At 35.7% G+C, this 18844-nt stretch overlaps 1 protein-coding gene across 1 annotated transcript in view; it reads left to right on the top strand.

Annotated features, from left to right (window-relative positions):
* Positions 1-18844, top strand: part of SUPT3H (suppressor of Ty 3 homolog (S. cerevisiae)) — a gene marked incomplete at its 5' end in the record, with an annotated part of 89406 nt that overhangs the window by 15456 nt on the left and 55106 nt on the right. The window contains 4 exons of the mRNA XM_009709931.1: positions 14058-14133; positions 16851-16963; positions 17576-17683; positions 18168-18356. Coding sequence (XP_009708233.1) covers positions 14058-14133; positions 16851-16963; positions 17576-17683; positions 18168-18356 — 486 coding nt within the window. The remainder of the gene's footprint in view (positions 1-14057; positions 14134-16850; positions 16964-17575; positions 17684-18167; positions 18357-18844) is intronic.

The raw sequence follows: 18844 nt of genomic DNA, 5'->3' as shown, positions 1-18844 counted from the left end.
TGGATTTATGACTTAGGATGTAGCTCTTTTCAAATGTGTATGCAGGTAGTGGCAGTCTTTCAGAATTTCTTTGGTGTGATAGTATCTGTATCGTATACACTACACTTTAGGTGTTCTAAAAGAGATTTCTTTACATTGCTTTCCTGCCATTGTTTTTAAAGTGGTAACATAAAAAGTACATTGATATGCATATATTTTATTCTCAAACAAATCTTAAACATTTTTTCCAGACTCTTCTTTTTTGAGCAGCACATGTAAGGGGCAAAGATACGGACTCCTTGATAGAAGTGTTAAGTGCTGTTGAAACTTTGCCTCTGGAACTTCGGAAGCAATCATTAAATTTGGTTTTCCATTTGATCAAACAAAAGAAGGATGGGTAGTCTCTGTCAGATGGCTGGATTTTATTTCCCAAGGCTAACAGCCATTTCCAGGACTTTGTCAGACCCACTAGGAGTTTTTTCTACCATTGTCAGATGGTATTATTTAAAATCAGTTCATCCACTTGTGTGGGATTCATATCCTATATCATATAGTGACTCTGACACGAAGATGCTTTTACTAGGAGTGTTATTCAAAGCACTGTTGATTTTCTCAGGCTGCAGACATCTGCAGAAAAAGCTTGTAGAACATACAGCATCTGGTATCGAGTCCTCGCTCCTTACACAGACCATATCAAACAGCTTAGAAATGGAACACATACTCTACATCCGCTTGGAAATACTTTTTTTATGTTTATTGTAGATGTATTAGCTGTCAGCTCATATCATCAGCTAATTATTTTATATCTGAAAATTGTAATAGCATCCCCATATGTACTAAACTCAGGCAGATTTCCAGCTACTAATCACCCCCTTCTTAAATGGGAGTTAACTCTTGATGTTCCCAAGGCTGGAGATCTGATTTCTAGTTCCAGTATTTAAAGAAATGTATTAGTGAGATGACTGCTGTGTCTGCTAATCTTGTTACCCTGAATTGTATTTTAAAGAAAGAGGCAAAAATGCTGAAGAGACACTGGCATCTTTGAGAAGTGCTAGATGTGACTAAAAATGTCAGAAAAATTCAGAAACTCTGAGGAAGCCAAGCAACCAGCAATGAAGAGTAAATTTTCTTCAACAGAGTATATGATCGCATGAGAATCTACAGCAGCTTCTAACAGCGCAGTCAAGTAATTGATGCCAAACTGTGGTGGTTAGTGTTGCTACGCTGTAAGCGCCTTTAATACTAAATAGACTTCAACCTTCAAAACTGTGCTTCAAAATCTTGTTATTAAAAGTATTGTTCTTTGCATCCCAATTAGGTTAAATCGTTATGTGTAATATTTTCAACTGAAGACATTTTTCGATTATTCCATTGAGTAGGACTATGTGATTTTTAATTTTTCTTTTTTTATGTAGATCTTTGATTCACCTTGCCACCCCTCCACCTCCCAAAAAAACCCTAACCCTTCCATTTCAGACAGTCTGAACCTCCAAGAATATCTAAATAGAATGAGAGAAATCCTTAGGAATATGAACAGATTTTGACATATTCAAAATCAAATTATTTTCATTTTCAGGTTAAATTTACAAAGCTGTCAGTGTCCAGCAATAAGAACATCAATGTGAACTATGGCATATATTCAATATCTTTATAACTGATTTTGACCAGGAATTAGAGCCATGGCTTCCTTTTCAGGAGATTATCCTGGCAGTAGGATTCTGGGATATCTCTTGGTAAGCTCTTGAATTCAAAGCTTTCTACCTTTTAAAATAATTTGACCACCTGTAGAATAAAAGTAGAATAAAAAAAATTATTATTTCTGTATTTAAAAATGTTATGTGTTTTCCTGTTTTGTAAATGACTGAAAATTTTGCACGTTGACTTGAACGGTGCTAACATCTTTGGAAGGTATTGTTTTCATTGCAAGCAATTTTAAGAATGTGCCTTCTTAGGGAATAGTGTCTTGTTAAATTTATAACAGGCTGGATGAATGAATACTATATTGAAAATCTATTATTAATGCAGCATAGCAGTTTGTGTATCAGACACAGCAAATTAAGAAGATTGAAAGTCAAATTCCCCAAACTAGCCCTTTTTGTTTATGTCTTACAGTCTGAATACTCTTTATATTGCTTTTAATTGCTGATTTGAAATAAACAGTGGCTTCTCTCTTATGATGGAACTCAGAAGAGCTGTGCTGATTTAGAAGAACTGAAAATCCAAGCAGTTAGTTTAATAGTTCATAATTAAATTTACAAGTCAGGTTACATTTAAATTATTTATTTTCAAGTGATATTAAAATGACACATTTCTACAATGTACATTTACAATGAAAACTGGTGGTGTTGCTTTGAATTATTATGGGATTATTATGGCAATTTAGAAATGTTTCAAAATACTTTCTAATTATGCATATCTCTCCAAATGAGATAAAATTAAGCAAAGCTTTTTCTTAAAATAAATATTTTAAAATCCTCTTAGTAACTCAGAATATTGTACCTCAGGCTTCATAATAATTTATAATTCTGATACACTGGTAAATTTGATTTTTGTGGATATGTGTGGCTAATGTGAATTTAGATTTACACCCAAAAAGGAAAGTCCAATATCTGCATATTTAGACACTGCATAAAAATGGTTACTTTTGCAACTAAAATTAGCATCCAGCATCCAGCTCAGTTTATGAATTAGTGCTACATTATTAAGTATAGTTTAGAATTTCAGAGGTGATTGACATGCAGCAATCAGATACTTTCTGATTGATATAAAGATCTGTCCTCACTGAATTACGTCTTATTGTAAACTAAAGGAGTTTTAAACTAATTGCACGCATATAATGTCAAACAGTAGAAGAGTGCTGTAGGATTTAGCTGAGATAGTGTTAACATTAGCTCATTATATCAATATTTGTAAGATTCAGATTCTCAAGGGCTGTTTCTTTGGAAAGCTGCATATATTCATTATCAGTTTAAACCATCAGTATAAGAACTGCCTTTGTCTTGGAAATATAAATAAAGACTTGTCAGTAGAAGATGAAGACTCTTTACTACTTTACAAGTGAAGGGAATGTGTAACAAAGGCTGTAGAAGTCTGAAATTTCAGCTAACATAGTAGTTTTATGGCATGTCCTATACTGAAAAACTTAAAAATATTTTGCAAAAAATGTTTCTTCTAATGTGTTGTTTTAAATTCTATATTACTTAAGCAAATATTTAAATATTATATTAGTTTTTCTGCATACTTGACATGAATATAATTCTACCTTCTTGCCAAGTATGTCAAAACCCAAATTCACTTTCATTTGCCAGGGTAAATGTTTATTTTGTTTTCCCACATAATGTGCTCTTTAAAGTGTCACCAGGATACCAAATCTGATTGCTTTTTAATAGAGACACGGTGGGGGTTTTTTGCTTTCATTAGGAAACAGGATAAACTATCAGTAACGCTTATGGAAATTAATCCATATACTGTAGGTGCTCTTTGCTCTCCTTCCCCTCATCTCAGCCTTTAAAAAAAATTCCCATCAAAACTATTGTAATGGTACCTCATTTTTTAAAATTGCATGTAGGAGCTGTAGTAGTAAGGGGTGTTGGGGGGGGCAATCAGTGCTGCAGAGCAAGAGACTAGGATACGTAGGACCTGTTTCTTCTGTTAAAGGTAAGCTATGATGATTTGACGAGGCTCCCCAAAACAACTTCGTTTGTTTTGCCGTGAAATGGCTGAGATTATTCAAGATTTAATTTATTGGAAGGTCACTATTAAGAAACCGTGGTTTCACTGGTACAGAACATCTACATTTCAGATACTAAAAGCTGCCAGCATATGCTTGCGGAGTTTTTCATAACTCAGTAAGTTTCACTTTGACTTTCAGCCTTGAAATTCTCAAAGTATTCCTACGATCTCAACCAAACTAACAAAATCTGGGAGATTTTGTTCACAAATTAAAATTTTGAATTTTCTGCTTTTAAATGATATATTAGTAAAGTTTCATCTCAAAGTTTCAGTTCTGCTTCTTATTCAAAATGAAATGTAACTGCTTTTACTATGAAAGTTTTAGGCAATTCAGAAATACATTTTTTGAGATTTCATTTTTTTTCCAGAGAAGGGAAAGGGGATGTTTAATGAGAGAACTCCTGTAGTAGCTTTGGATGGTGGTGATTGTTTTGAATTAATGACAGCACATGTTTCTTTGGTTTTATGTAAACACTTAATAATTTTGTGGTATATTTATCAATGGACATGCTGTAAGGGACTAACTAAATAGGTTATTATAATGTTCCAAATTAGCCAAATTAGCTGATGGTTCAAATCAACTTAATTCCAAATGCTAAATCATTTTGTTAAATCCTGGAATCTTCACGTTTTCCTTTTCCTGTCTAACATTAGAAAGAGAAAAGCGAAAGTAGAGGGAAAAAAAAGAAGCATTTGACAATTAAACAAACTTCCTCTGGGAAAGTAATCTTTTTGTGATTCTATTTTGCATGCATATAGTGGAGATAATGCTCACAAGGCTACTATGAAGATAAATTTGTTCATATTTAAAGAAATTAAGAAACAATAATGAATAGCAGCATAGAAAATTTTGCATAGTTAAATAAATAGCAAGTGTCAGTCATTAACGTTAACATTGGCTAAGAAAATATTCACACTGGGCCAAATTCTGTTCTGAGTGTCGTGAATGAAGTCGCGATAAAATAAAAAGAAAATTGTAATGCTTTTGTTCAAAACCTTTCAATTCATACAGCAATTGTTAGGGTCTCCTTACTTTGCATACCTGGGCACATTGTGCAGTTTTGATTTTGCTTTTTCCTCCCCCAGCCTGTGCAAGCTGGGTATACACAGCTAGTGTGCATCATGGCATCATCGCGCACAAACTTTGCACTGGTTTAGTATCAGTGCAAATAACCCCATAAGCCTTGCAACAATTGTGAAATGAGCCTTAAAACATGATTAATTCAGCCTTCGTTTACACTCGGTCATGCTCAGGTGCCAAATTAGTAACAGAACCCAGGTAGGAGTTTTGAATATTGAAGTCCCATTCTCTTTCTGGTTGGGAAGCCTGGGCTGTTCAAGAGGCAGCAGGCAGCCAAATTCAGACAGTGGAGTTGAGAGAGACATCTCTCTTATCAGTTATTTTGAGCTTAGAGAGAAATGTACTTTTGTCTTTCTAAAAACACACGCAGATTGTATGTAATGCATACTGGTCACTTTTTCTGAGGGAAGCATTTCCTTTTGAACTCAATGTATGACTCACTCATTCCCTGAATTTCGTGATGTGATTTTTATCTGGAGTTCCATGTCTTGCAATTATCAAATTAGAAAGACTTTTCCAAAAGACTAAAAATCTAACCACAGCATTAGACTCAGTGGCATAAATGCCACAAGTTGAATGTGAAGTATCTATATGCACACTTCTTGTGTTAAGGAAGCAAGAATACATTTTTTGAATACCACTCTATGTTGTTCTCTCATTACAGTGGACTTGAACAGACAAAGTAAATTCAAGTAACTGTGTATTCTCCAGTCACGTGCCAAGCAGAGCAATCTACATACACGTAGTACCATGTAATTTAATTTTAAATAATTTTAATTAATTAATTTTAATGCTTCCATGCATTTACTAGTTAAAACCAGTGAACAAGAGGGCTGGTCCCTAGCTGTTTCCAAACTGACCTGCTGTTCAGTTTGACAACCTTTACTAGAAGTATTGCTTAATAAGTCATGACTGTAAAGTGAATAATTCTGAACATGTTGTAGTTGGGTGAATAGATAGAATATGTCTGGGAATTGAGTTTCACTGAAGATGATTATGTCTAGGATTGATCTGGTGAACTTTGAGTTGAAACAGCCCCTTTCACCTTATGCCATTCCATTTTGACCAGTAGGAGCAGGACTGGATCCTCCAACCCTCTTCTACACCCAGGATGGTGAGAAAGCGTGCAAGGCATGTTGTGCCCATACCACTCCAAGCCAGCCTCCACCCATGACCATAAAGAGCCTTTGAGCAAAAAAACAGGAGTTTCTGGCCACAAGACCAAACAACACATAAGCCTAGCATGGGAGGGCTTTCAGTGGAGTGGAAGGAGTGCAATTTCAGGGAGTCAGATTATTTGTAAGGCAACTCTTTAGTTATTCAGTGCTAGATTACCTATCCTGGGTGCAAGTGGCTGTACCTAAACTGGGTTTTAAAACAAGCTATCTGCAAATAACAATAGTGGAAAATATTATGAGAGTGAGAGGTACTTGAGAATTTTTTGAGATGACATGTAATATAGTAACCACAATAATTTTTCATAGAATCTAATATAAATATTAAATAAATACACATTTCTAAGCTATCTGTCCTTTTTTTTTGTCCATCTGTCCATATCTCTAGTCATAAAGCTAAAAGAAATCTTTTAAAACTTTCTTCTGGCTTACCGTATTTTCCTTTTGCTCACAAGTGCGCCTCTGTAGTTACTGTATTATGGTTAAATAGAGAGTGATGGCCGATTTTTACTGCAAATACAAGAAAAAATGTTAAACTCATTATGCAAAATGGACTGTTCTGCTGTTTATATCTCCCAGACAATGTGATGCCTATTTTGATGACCAAAAGCTTTACTTTTGAGATGCTAAAGCTGTTTGTATTAACCTCATCTATGAATTGATACAGAGTCAGGATTAAGTGTTTAGAAGAATGCTATCCAGAAGACATGAAGATATCCTAATATTAACCTTGTATGTAAAGTTTTTGATGTACAGCCAGATGGAAACCACAGAAAGGTGTTACAACGTCCTCAACCAGAAAGTGAGGGAAGGTCAGTTGTCTTAATATATTAATAAATCCCACGTAACTTGTTAAGTTTGGTAGCATCATTTATCCACAATTTTTTAATGTTTTTTGGAAAGCACTGGTAGAAGATAACCATAAATTTAACACATAGTTTTTACAAAATTCATGATGATACTTATTATAGCAGAAAAAAATATTTTTCTGTAGAAATCAAAGGTATTCCATGAAATGGAAATGTTTCGTTTGCAGGTTCCAGCTCCACATTTCAGACTAACAGTAATAAATTTAGACAAGGAATTTGGATATGATATGGAGCTCGTTCAAATAAATACAGCATGTGTAGATTTTGCATATGTTCAAGAGCAAAGTATTAAAGGGGCAGTGAGTCCCTATCAGAAAGTCAGTTTTATTTATTCCTTAAGCAATGAGATCATGAGTGCTGGGAATGAATCCATTCATTTTGTTATTGTCTGTGCAATTTCATTTGCTTCCTTTCTTCATAATTCCCTTGAAATTTTTACATAATCTTAAATAGTTTTGCCAGCTCCCTTCCCCCTACTTATCTGCGCGTAGTTTGCTAGATTATATTTTACATACTTTGAGGAAGATGAATGGAGCTGACACACACCCAGAGTACAAAGCCGCCTTTGTGTATAGTTGTATTGCTTTGAGATCAGAGCAGGAACCAAATTTACTGAGTCATTCTTTAGTCTTGGCTTTTGCTTAGCCCTAAAATGGAAGTTGCCCAATTGGTAATGGTGTTCTTCACTCATCAGAGCAGGATTCATCTTGCTTTTCTGAGGATGTCTGTACTGTGAACATGCAGACCAAAACCAGTGTCCCTAAAGCTCCGTTGCTGATGTCCACAGTTGATGAACTTCAGACAAATTCATAGATGTGATTCATCTGACTTATTTTAAACGTCTAGTTCAGGATGAAGTTGCTCTCTAAAAATACCTAATATCTTTTTCACTATAAAGGAACTTTAAGTGACTAATTAGGATACTGCAGATGTCTGACTTGTTCAAGTGAATCACATATTTTATCCCCGGACTGAAAATCACCAGTTTTCTGTAATGAAAAATTATAATAAAAAAAAATTATTTTTTAATTTGTATTTGTCATCATCCTGGCTTTCCTTTCATGTCATTTACAGCTGTAGATCCTTAACATCTCTGTAACAGATTTTTAAGGTTCTTAAGGTTTTAAACTCTGTTTCTTGGGAGGTATGGAGTTAATAGTATTGCAGAGAAAAAAGCAAAACTATTGTTACTATTTATAACTGTGAAAAAACATTAAAATTGGGATCATCTTGATCTGCCAGGAAAAGACCTCATGTTTTCTTCTAGTATTGGGAACTTTGTACTAAACACATGAGCACTCAAAACCAGTATTACATCAAAGGACTCAAGATTGCTGTGCAGACTTGTTCACATTAATGGTTACTGCAGAATGTATCATATGTTCTATAAGAGGTGAGTAAAAATGATAAAAATTCTCTGTATGTCTGTACTTTATAGCTAAATCAAGTATTACATTACAAAAGCTATTGATCTTTCCCCAAGTGGCATTTTTATTTTCTGTATAAAACTCTGAGTAAGCTTAATCTTTGAAAATGCTTACTCTTAAAACCCTTACCAATTCAAGTGATTCTCAGAAGAGTAAGTACATTTTTCCTTTATGTCACAAAAATTTTCAAATAGTGATAATCCTCAGATAATTTCAAGATACAGAAGACTAAAAATGTGGTTTCAGCATATTTTGTAAATGCTTCAATATTGAGCTACCTTGTGCTTTGTTTCTCAGATGTTTTGGGTTTTTTTAAATCTAGGTAATTTTTGACCTCAACCCTAGAGCTGTTTAGGTACAGCATACAGTGCCCTGTTATTCTTTAATCTAAATTAAAAAAAAAAAAATATTTAGCATACTTTTTTAGTAATATCAGCCATTTGCAGGGCAACTTTGTTTTTTCCTGGGGTAGTCACCTAGCTCCTTCGAAGCCGTGATAGGTAGACGATAAAGAGGTCTGTAGCAAAGGAAATCAGGAAATCACACCACAATATGAATATGCAAGCAGTTTGGGAAGCCAACATCTTCATCATTAACATTGTTGCCAAACACAGGGGTGTCCAGCCACGCTGCATACGTTTTTCAAATGTTCCAGCTTAGCAGCTACTCGGCACATTTCCTTCAAATATGAAATAGTTGGTAAGCAAGTTAACATTTGGCCTCTTGCCTTCTCCCCACACAAAGAGCTTTATATGTCAAATGTGAAAGTTTTAAAATGGAATCAAAATAAGATTATTTTTCATCTTGGATGGTAGGTGACAACGTGCAACTCTTTACTTTTTCTTCCTTTCTAGTCTTCCTTTTTAGTTCTTAATGCTGAAAGAAAGATATAATGCAACACATTTTTGGAAGACTAAGCGTACATGTATACTGTGCCAGGTCCTATCTACTGCATCCTTCAGCATGTTCCAAGGAAAGCATGCAAAGTATTTTAACTCCGCTGTACACTACATAACTCAGCTTCTTAACTGCTTAGAGTGACTAGTACTATTATAAAGGGAGGAAAAAATATATTTTTAATTCTTTTGATAAATTAGTGGGGCAGTGTCATTGATGTCATTTATTGTATTTGGTTCAAGCTGAGATTGCTTCAAGGTGGCGTATCATCAGGGGTTTCAGTATTTCTTCATCTAGGAAAGATTTCCAGCAAACTTGCTTTTATACTGATGAAAGAGGACTTCAGTCTTGTTGGACTGACTTGCTACTCCTTCCAAGAACAAAATTTGGAAAATTTCACTTGTATAAAATTGAAGTTGTTTCTTACTTAAAACATCCTGTATCATTTCTTGTTTCCAAGAAAAAACAGTTGAAAAATAAAGACTCTGAAAAAGAGCAAGTGGGTATCCTGTAGACTTAAAAGAAAGCTTTACTTACAGGTTATAGCATTTCACAAACTTTCTGTGACTTCCCCAGCATTGAATGCCGTTTCCTTTAAACTCTTTTGGCCTGGAGTAACACTGTGTTCATGGTAATGTACTCACTCTTTCTTCTCCCTTTTTATCCCATGTTATTGATTCATTTTGAGTTTATAAAATATACCATAGAGATGTAGAGATAAGGGAACATTAATTTTTTCCAAAGCAGGGATGATGTAAGAGAAGATAATTACTGTTTATAATCTTGAGAAGTGAAGATGAAAGATAATCTGCTGTTGTCTTCTGCTTTGGTGTTTCCTTAAAGATGGTATACCAATGCTATCCCTCGGTTTATTTCTCCTGCATTTGCTGGTTATTTATAGACTCTTTTAAAACTGATAGGACTGATGGAGTGGCTATTGTTATCCCTTAAACTGTGAGTTTCCATCCCATGATGTGGGTTTTTTTGTTAAACTGTATTGGGAAGAAAATAGAGTCCAGTTATGTATCATAAAAGCTGTTTTATTTGGTGGTGTTCTAGAGCATCACTCTAGAATCCACCTTTAAGAAAGGCTTCTTTTAGAGAGGAGAATTGAAGGGAAAAAGCGATTTTATTTCACAGATATATAGGTAATTTTACTACATAAAAATTAGTAGTACAAAGTAACTGTAAATATTTATTTAGTATATAAGAACAAAATTAAGTCCAGTGTTTAGACAACTACTGTAGACAATTTGTGGAGAGAAATGAAGTCCCCGTTGGAAAAATCCCTGAGCAACACCTTTCTTTTAATAAACCTTTGAGTAGTATTTTTTTGTTTCACTTTTATAAAGAAACTTGCAATGTTTTGGTAGTGAACGTACTGCGAGGCATATGACAAGTCTTTGACAGCATGCATTTTCAGAGTTTTATAGTCTGTTTGCTGAGAGTAGCCATTGCTAAATCATTTAATCAACGTAGCTGCTCTTGGGGTTAATCTGTTTTTGCAGTTTCCATATTACATTATGGGATCCCTGTAAAAGTTAAAAGTATCTTTGTCAAATTTCTAGATGTCTTTTTTCTTTGTCATCTCAGGTAGGACTTTGAAGCATAGCCCCTCATGTTAGCCTTTCACGTAATTTTGCTTTGCTGTGCCTTCCTTGTTGTTGCAAAGGGTTTTAAATTCCTGGGACTGCTGGATGTGAAGGGTAACAGCCAATGGCTTGACATATAGGTGGCAACAGCTAAGAACTGAATATCCTGGGAATAGATGTTGTTCAATATCTTCGTCAACAATGTGGACAAAAATGTGGGCAAAGATACAAAATGCCCATCCTGCAACTCTGTTGATGATAGTAAATGAAGAGTGGCTAGCATACTGGTTGATGGAGCTTCAGTCCAGACAGGTCTTGAAACCTTGAGAGCCGAACAAACAGAAACTTCACTGAGTTTCTTCATCTGGGACAGGGTAACCACATGCATCAGTGTGGGCTGGATACCAACTGTCTGGGTAGCAGCCCTCCTGGGAAGAACTCGGGGGGTGATAATGAAAATCAAGTTGAACATGAGTCCAAACAACAGTTTGGTCTCATCATATTAAAACAAAACTCACAGTTTTGCAGAAATGTGGCTGACAGGCTGAAGGAAGTTGTCATGCCCTTCTACTTTGTGCTGTTGAGCCAAATCTGGAACACTACATTCAGGTTTGGGGCCTTCAGTTCCACAGAAACGCTGAGAAACTGGAAAGGTTTAGCTGAAAGCTGCTGAGAGCTGAGGGCCTTGGAGCAACTTCTCTTAGTAGTGCTAGGTAGAATAAAGAAGGTCAAGAACCACAAATTGTTGCTTGGCAGGTTCAAGTAGGACATCAGAAATCTTTTTGAGTAGTGCAACACAGGTTACCTGGAGGAGACATAAAATCTCTGTCCTTGGAGGTTTTCAAGACTTAGCTAGAGAAAGTCATAGCTGACTTCATCTAGTGTTGCCAATAGTCCTCTTTTAAGACAGAGGTTGGGCTAAAGATCACCAGAGGGAGGGTTGTTGGAGTGGCATCTCAAGCAACATTTCTGTGAGCCTGTGCATTTCCATGTGTAAAATTTCAAGAAGTGTTTTCCTATTTAGAGAAGCTCGGTCTATTTGATTACCCACCTAAAGTTAAATTATGTCAATATTACCTGGGTGTGCCTAATGAGTAATTTCTGACTGGCAAACAAAGACACAAATTATTGAAAAATTTAAACCATATTGCATAAAAAGTTAGCATTTTAAATTATTTGAAGAAGTTATCCCTTAATATGTGAAAAAATGAAACCCAAATTAGATTCCTTTATAAAACATATAGTGAAATTATGCAAGAAATTTTAGGACTGCCATTTCTAGAATGCATTATGTGAGAAGTGTCCTATGTTATGCAGAAGCTCAGATTAGGTGATCCTGGTGGTGCCTTCTGTCTTCAAAAGTATCACTGATTTAATTCAGAGGCAAAACAGATCTCTGTTATGATTATGCTAGATGACAATTGAAGTTATGGCATGTAATGTGACAGTTATTTTTAAAGGATACAAAACCAGTCTAGACTTACTTAATGTCTTGAGGGAATAGATCGACTGGAAATTTTTATTTATGTGAAATGGCAGCTCCACAAAACACAGTATGCATGAGAGAACAACTGAAAAATGCTTAAGTAGAACACTTTGTATCCTGGTGACTAGAAGTCAAAATACAGTAGAAATGATTGACTGGGTAGAAAAGAAAAGAAAGAAGGAATATCCAGGTATGCTCCTGAGAGCTGGTGGTTCAGTTCACAACTAAATTGAACATATTGTCTTTTAACAAGATCTCGTAATTGATGGGTTGGAGAGTCATAGAAGAGTGATGTAAAAGGCAGAGAAAAGAGAAAGAAACTGTATATGAGGTACTGATTTTTTATTTTTTTTTTAAATTTCTTTCTGATTTGAGAAACTGCTAAGACCAAATGCTGGCTGTATAGTCAGTCTCCAAATACTCTTGTCAACATCCCTTTTGTTTTCCATTAAATCTGGTTAAAGAACTCCACAATTTTGACTTCATCAGATGTAAAAGTGCTCAGGGTGTCAGAGCAAAATTTGTGTGTGTGTGTTTTCTTTCTTTGTATTTGTCTTTAATGCAACACACCTGTACTTTACCTTCTTTGTGCAGAGTTTCTTGAGCTGTATAGACTCACTGCTTAAGTAAAGTCTCAGTGCCATCAGGCACTCCTGCTACCACTTTGTATCCTTTGTTACAGTTCTGTTCTTACCAGGTGTAATGCTTTATTCGTTGAATTACTGTTTGGAGGACAGTTATATGCCTTTCCTTGATGTTTAAGACAATCTATTTTCCTTGTTTGAGAGACTTAAGCTGTCTGCTTCTAAAGAGGATAATAGTTCTCTTTAATCTAACTACTGCTTCCTGCCTCCAATACGTGAAGGATGTAATCTCTTCTAGAGGCCAGATCCCTACCTGGTGAAAATCACCCCTGCTCTGTTGAAGTAAACAAAACTCAAACGTGCTCAAACCTAACGGTGAACTTCAATGCTGCTTCAACCACAATTCAATTATGGTAGACTCTATACATGAAGGGGAGGGTGTGCGTAATGTTTATGGCTTCTTATCTTTACTTTTTTGAGATATAATAATTTGGTTTACACTAGACTCTGTGTGAAATACATTCTTAAATCCACTAGTGAACACTTTAAACCATTTTTCTTGAATGAACTCTGATTCAGTCTAATTTCCTTTCTTCTCCTGTAGGTGTTCAGAAGTATAAAAAATCAAGCATAGAGTAACAGTGAAAAAAAAAAATTAAAAAAAGAGAAACAGACACATTTACCACTTAATTATTACTGTATATTCAATGTCTGTGTGGGAACGGGCACTTCAGTGCTCCTCTCTGTCTAATACATCCTCAATGTGATGGAATTCATTCATTTCACTACTGCTAATGCTCCCATTTTCAAAGCACACGGGATCAGTTCTGCTTAGCACAGAACACGTTGACGTTGATCCGGGAGAATGTTTTACTTGTCTGGTCATCTGTAAACACATAGGCAGCCTACTCATGTGCTTCAGTTTAAATGGGCACCTCAGTCAGGGCAGGAGTGCTCAGCACCTTTCCTGAGAGCCCTCATCACTGTCATAGGTGAGTGGTGCGCAAGCAGGTTTTTAAAATAAGAATTGACATGCTCCTCTGGGAAATTTTAACTCACGAGACTAATAACTAATCTGTGGTTTATATTTCTGCATCTTAACTTGTTCAATACATGTTAAATTTGGGAGGGTTACTTCAAGGTTATGGCAGGGGTGCTTTCTTGCTCTAATTTCTGTTGTGGAATGCAGTTCGTCTTGGAATAAGGTACATCATGTACTTCTACTCTTTTGTCAGAGAGCAGAAAGACAAACACGAATGATGGACTCGGTCCAGTATGCAGAATTTTGTGAAAGTCGGCAATTGAGTTTTTGTAAGTATATAATGGCTGTACTGTATTAAGATGTTCCATTATTATTTCATTTAATAGAGAACACAGCAGAACCTCATGTTTTTTGAAAGCACTTTTGTTTCATCCGCAGTAATAAAACTTTAAATTCTTTGTCTGCATAACTCCTGGGAACAGTTAATTCAGTATAGTTTCAAGCTGTCAGGCAGAGTATTTTATTTGAATATTTACCAAGCTTTCTATATGTTCAAATACTGTGCTGGTTGGGACGATTGCAAAGGTAGAACTGGTAAAGAGTTAATGGATTAAAACAACCATACTTGCCTGAAGTCTGTCATGGTGGTGTTATAATCAGCATATTAGTAAAGTTTCATGGTTGCAGGTTTTTCAGAATGCATCTAAAATTAGAGAAGAGCAGCAAGTTGTGCCTTTATTTCGCTATCCACAGAGACACAAAGAACTTACTAAAGAGTCTTTTCTATTTTAAGCTGTAAGCTCCTGCTGTGGAATTTGTTCAACATTAGCCAAATTCATCAGTATACGCCATTCCAACACTAATAACATGATGACAGAATTAGGGCTTTACTAGCACTGAAAACCAACTTACTAGAAGTACTTGTGGGCCACAACTATAATGAGCTGTAAATTAATGGGCTTGATCATGTAGCAAAACATCATTACAGAAGCGGTTAAGTGATGACTAAGGTTTTAGGTCAAATGTCAGAGAAAGTGAGGTGAAGGAGCCAGTAAAAATCATGACAGAACAGCACATGATCCTACAGCACAGACTTGAACACAATGATGTCTTTAAATGAGAGACCTTATCTTGTTCTTCCTTTTAAATTCGAAGAAAGAGTGAATCATTTATGGCAAATAAATGACACATTTTAAATACTGTTCTGTATTAGCAAATGTCAGCAAATGTAGGAAAACATATTTTGTAAGCATTTCTTTTCCCAATTCAGTATGTTTTGTAAGCTTAGTTATAATTTGGCATCACACATCTGTGAGCCATTAGATAAATGATACTTCAGATTAGGGTGACTTCAGGAAATGAGAGGTTTGTGATAAAGTCATTTTTAAAACCCAAAAATTACCGTCTGGAGACAGAACAAATAGAAATCTTAAATTTGTGAAATAAAATTGAATGTTGCTGACCAGGGGATTGTAATCTATAAAAATATCTCGATGATATTTTCATGATGTTTTTAAATTACCATGTCTATACAGTTCTTTTTCACTGACATTTAATGTCATTAAATAAGAGAATTACAGTGCTTTGAAAATAGTAGCAGGAGAGATTCATGCACAAATTCAGTTGCATAATATGAACTCAACTAGATGGAATATACTAAAGGCCATGCAGAACATTTGTTCGAAACTAACACAAAGGCTATTTTTTATTTATTTTCTTATATTTTAGTAAAAATTGTACGTATTGCTATGTTTAAAGTAGTAAACCCTTTTTACTGTAATATAAACCTATGAAAACTGTGTCACAAGAAAATAAGCCTGGAAGGGACTTCAAGAAGCCTATTTTAGCAGTATATATTAATAATTACAGCTCCACATAATTCTGTGCACTTTTAAAGACAGGCAAAAGAAAAGACCCATCAAAGGATCAAGTACTACAGGATTACAAATTTAAATTCTAAGGAACATTTTGTGGTCCTGCTGTCATCTTCACACTTCTCTTGCTTTGGTTTTGCTTTAGGGTTTTTTTTGTCTTTAGCGACTCAATGTAGCCTTCTCATTCACTCCTAAAAACCCCACATTATTTACACCTGTTTTCTGTTTAACGCCTGACTTGTCTTTAGCTTTTTAACCCTCATTGAAGACTCTCTTTGAAAGAGCTGTTTCAAATTATTCTCCCACCTTCTATCTACTTCATATTGGTTGTGCTGTCTTCACAAACAGCCCTCATTAAGACCTCTATATTGCTATCGCCTTTCTGTTCAAGTATCAACAGCTTTCTGTGATCAGCTTGTCCACCACGAACCTAAGTAAAATCATCCTTTTTTTTCCCCTCCTTTTACTCTCTCAGCAAATATCATGTTTCTTTGTCCCATATTTTTCTCTGTACTTTCTCCTAAGTGATCTCATCCATTAGCAGTGTGAAGTTCTCATATGAATGTTGATCATTTGCAGATTTACATCTATCCTTATTTCGTTGTATCCAAATCATGTTTTAAATTGCTCATCTACAAATCATTTTGGCTAGCTTGTCAGCACCTAATCCCTGTATAGTTCACACAAGGACTTCCTAGTTCTTCTGCCCTTCTTCATTCGTCTGCACTATTGTTAATACAATTATATCATTTTATCTGGACTAAGATTTGTGTTGATTTCTTCTAGTGCTTTCTCTCATTCATCTAAGATGTGATGCAATCATATTATTTCATTTCTTTTACAGTAATATATTCAAAACCAGGTTTGTCCCATATATGATCCTCTGAGGTAGACCCTTTGTTGTTCTGAAATCTCCTTTATGATTGATTAACTGTGTGTTTTTCTCATTACTTCATGCTGCTTATGGGTCTCCAAAATGTTGTATATGAAAGAACAGTCTTTCCCCACTAGTTCCATTTTGATAATTTCTTTCTTGACCAATCAAATCACATTCACACTCCTTGTTTCACATTTGCAGTATTTTCTACAACTGAGGAAAAAAAAAAAAAAAGCATTATTTTGGCCTACCTGTTGTTAACTTTTCGTTTTCCCCTTATGATTTTAACTGACAGCAAAGAAAGCATCCAAGTTTCGTGACTGGTTGGACTGTAGCAGTATGGAAATAAAGCCAAATGCAGTTGCAATGGAGATTTTGGCATATTTAGCATATGAGACTGTGGCACAGGTAAGGCAGTATACTGATTGACCTCTAGTTAAACAAAATGAATTAATTACTCTCGGATGTACTTCAGCCTCGGGTGTAAGCCCCTTCAGAAGTAAGTAATCACTCCTTCAGCTAACCAAGCTAACTGGATTACTGTCTTATCTTTCAATTTACTGTATGCCAGATGCGTACTATACCGTATTCATCCATCTGATACACAAATAAAAATGCTTTATAATGGTTACAGAGGAGAGAGGAGTCCAGCACGAACTTTATTCAAGTCCAGACTGAAACCACATACTTCACTATGTGACCTTTGGCAGTGCACTCAGGCTCATTCAACCCCATTGCACAATTGGATTAAAAAGCAGGATTTCCTGGAAAATAAAATGTTACCTTAGTGCCAAGCCAAGCCCTCTTGGGTAGATAAATTACTCCATATATTTACAGAATTGGAAAAGAAAGATTCCATAGACTGAAATATCTCTGAATAATTTTGTTTTCAACTGAGAAACATTAAGAATAATCTGCCTCAACCCACAGCTCCTCTCTCTCTTCATTGTTACGATGGCATTCGTAGTAAGTACCATGTCAGTGAACCTACCTGTTTGTCGGCTGTTTTTGTCCCTCCAGTTGGTGGACTTGGCCCTCTTGGTTAAGCAGGACATGGCTCCCAAAGCTGGTGACCCATTCAGTCATGCCATATCTGCCACCTTCATACAGTATCACAACTCTGCTGAGGTAAATCTTGCTTTTTCACATATTAATGCATTTTATGTTTTACTTTTACATGTATTTGGTAGTTTGTTGCTTTCAAGGTAGATGTTATTGAATCTGGTATTGATACAGACTTCTGTTATGGAGTTTATGAATATTGAAGTTATGGATTGAAACAGAAAGACATTTAATTATAGCTCCAAACATTAAATTCTTAGCAACATCTTTATATTTAAATGTAAATCCTCTTTTCTTGGGTGGAAACTCCTTCTCTCTGTATTGAAAGCTCTCTCTGTTGCAGATTTGGAGATTAAATTTATCGAGAGTGGCAGGTGCAGTAAGTGGTGTATTCTATGCATTGCTATGATACAGGTATTATAGCAACCTCTGGAATGAGCAAACTGAATTCAGTATTTCATCTCTTCTAAGAGTAAATCTAAGAAGGCAGTAATTTTTGGTTTTTTGTGATTTTATTACATGAAGGCTGTTTGACGTCTTGCTTTTATAGCCACATCTCTTAGGGCAATCTACAAGTGTGAAGACCAGTCTTGACTCTCCTGAAAACACGCCACCTCCTACACCCACACCCCCAGCATCAGCAGGCCAGCAACATCTTGGGAAAACCCCATCAGGAGCCCTGGGGAATGGTGGAATTGGACAGGACTCTACCAAATCCAAACAAAGGAAAAGAAAAAAGGTATTTGGTGCACAAGCCTGAAAAAAAAAAAGAAAAAGAAACAAAAATGTCTTCAAGAAGTAACATGTCTCACTTTATGTATTAATTTTAACCTGTATCACATGTTAACTGCCAGTGTTACTGTTGGGCCAAATGTGTGATTTGGTGTTTTTTCTATCAGAACTAGGCTAAAGCATCTCAGTAATGCCCGCAAACTGAATTTTGTTGAGGTAGCAACTGTTGCTTCTAAGATCAGCTGCTCCTCTACAGCCAGAGCAGTAGACACCACCCCAAGTAATCATCCCCTTCTTTGGCAGTAGCAGCTAGTGTAGGTTTTGGGGGTCAAAGCATAAGCAAAGTAGGCAAAAAGGTCATCGTGATTTTCCTGCTCCCAGCAGCCTTAGGCAACTGCTGTCTTTGTCTATAACAACTTTGCCTGACCTGCTTTATTTTTATGCCAGTTGGTTGCATTCAATCTAAATATTTGTTTACTTTGCATAAAATATGGA

The sequence above is a fragment of the Cariama cristata genome, unplaced genomic scaffold, assembly GCF_000690535.1.
Source record: "Cariama cristata isolate BGI_N322 unplaced genomic scaffold, ASM69053v1 scaffold19001, whole genome shotgun sequence".
Taxonomy (NCBI): Eukaryota; Metazoa; Chordata; class Aves; order Cariamiformes; family Cariamidae; genus Cariama; species Cariama cristata.
This window is presented reverse-complemented; position numbering and strand designations above follow the sequence as displayed.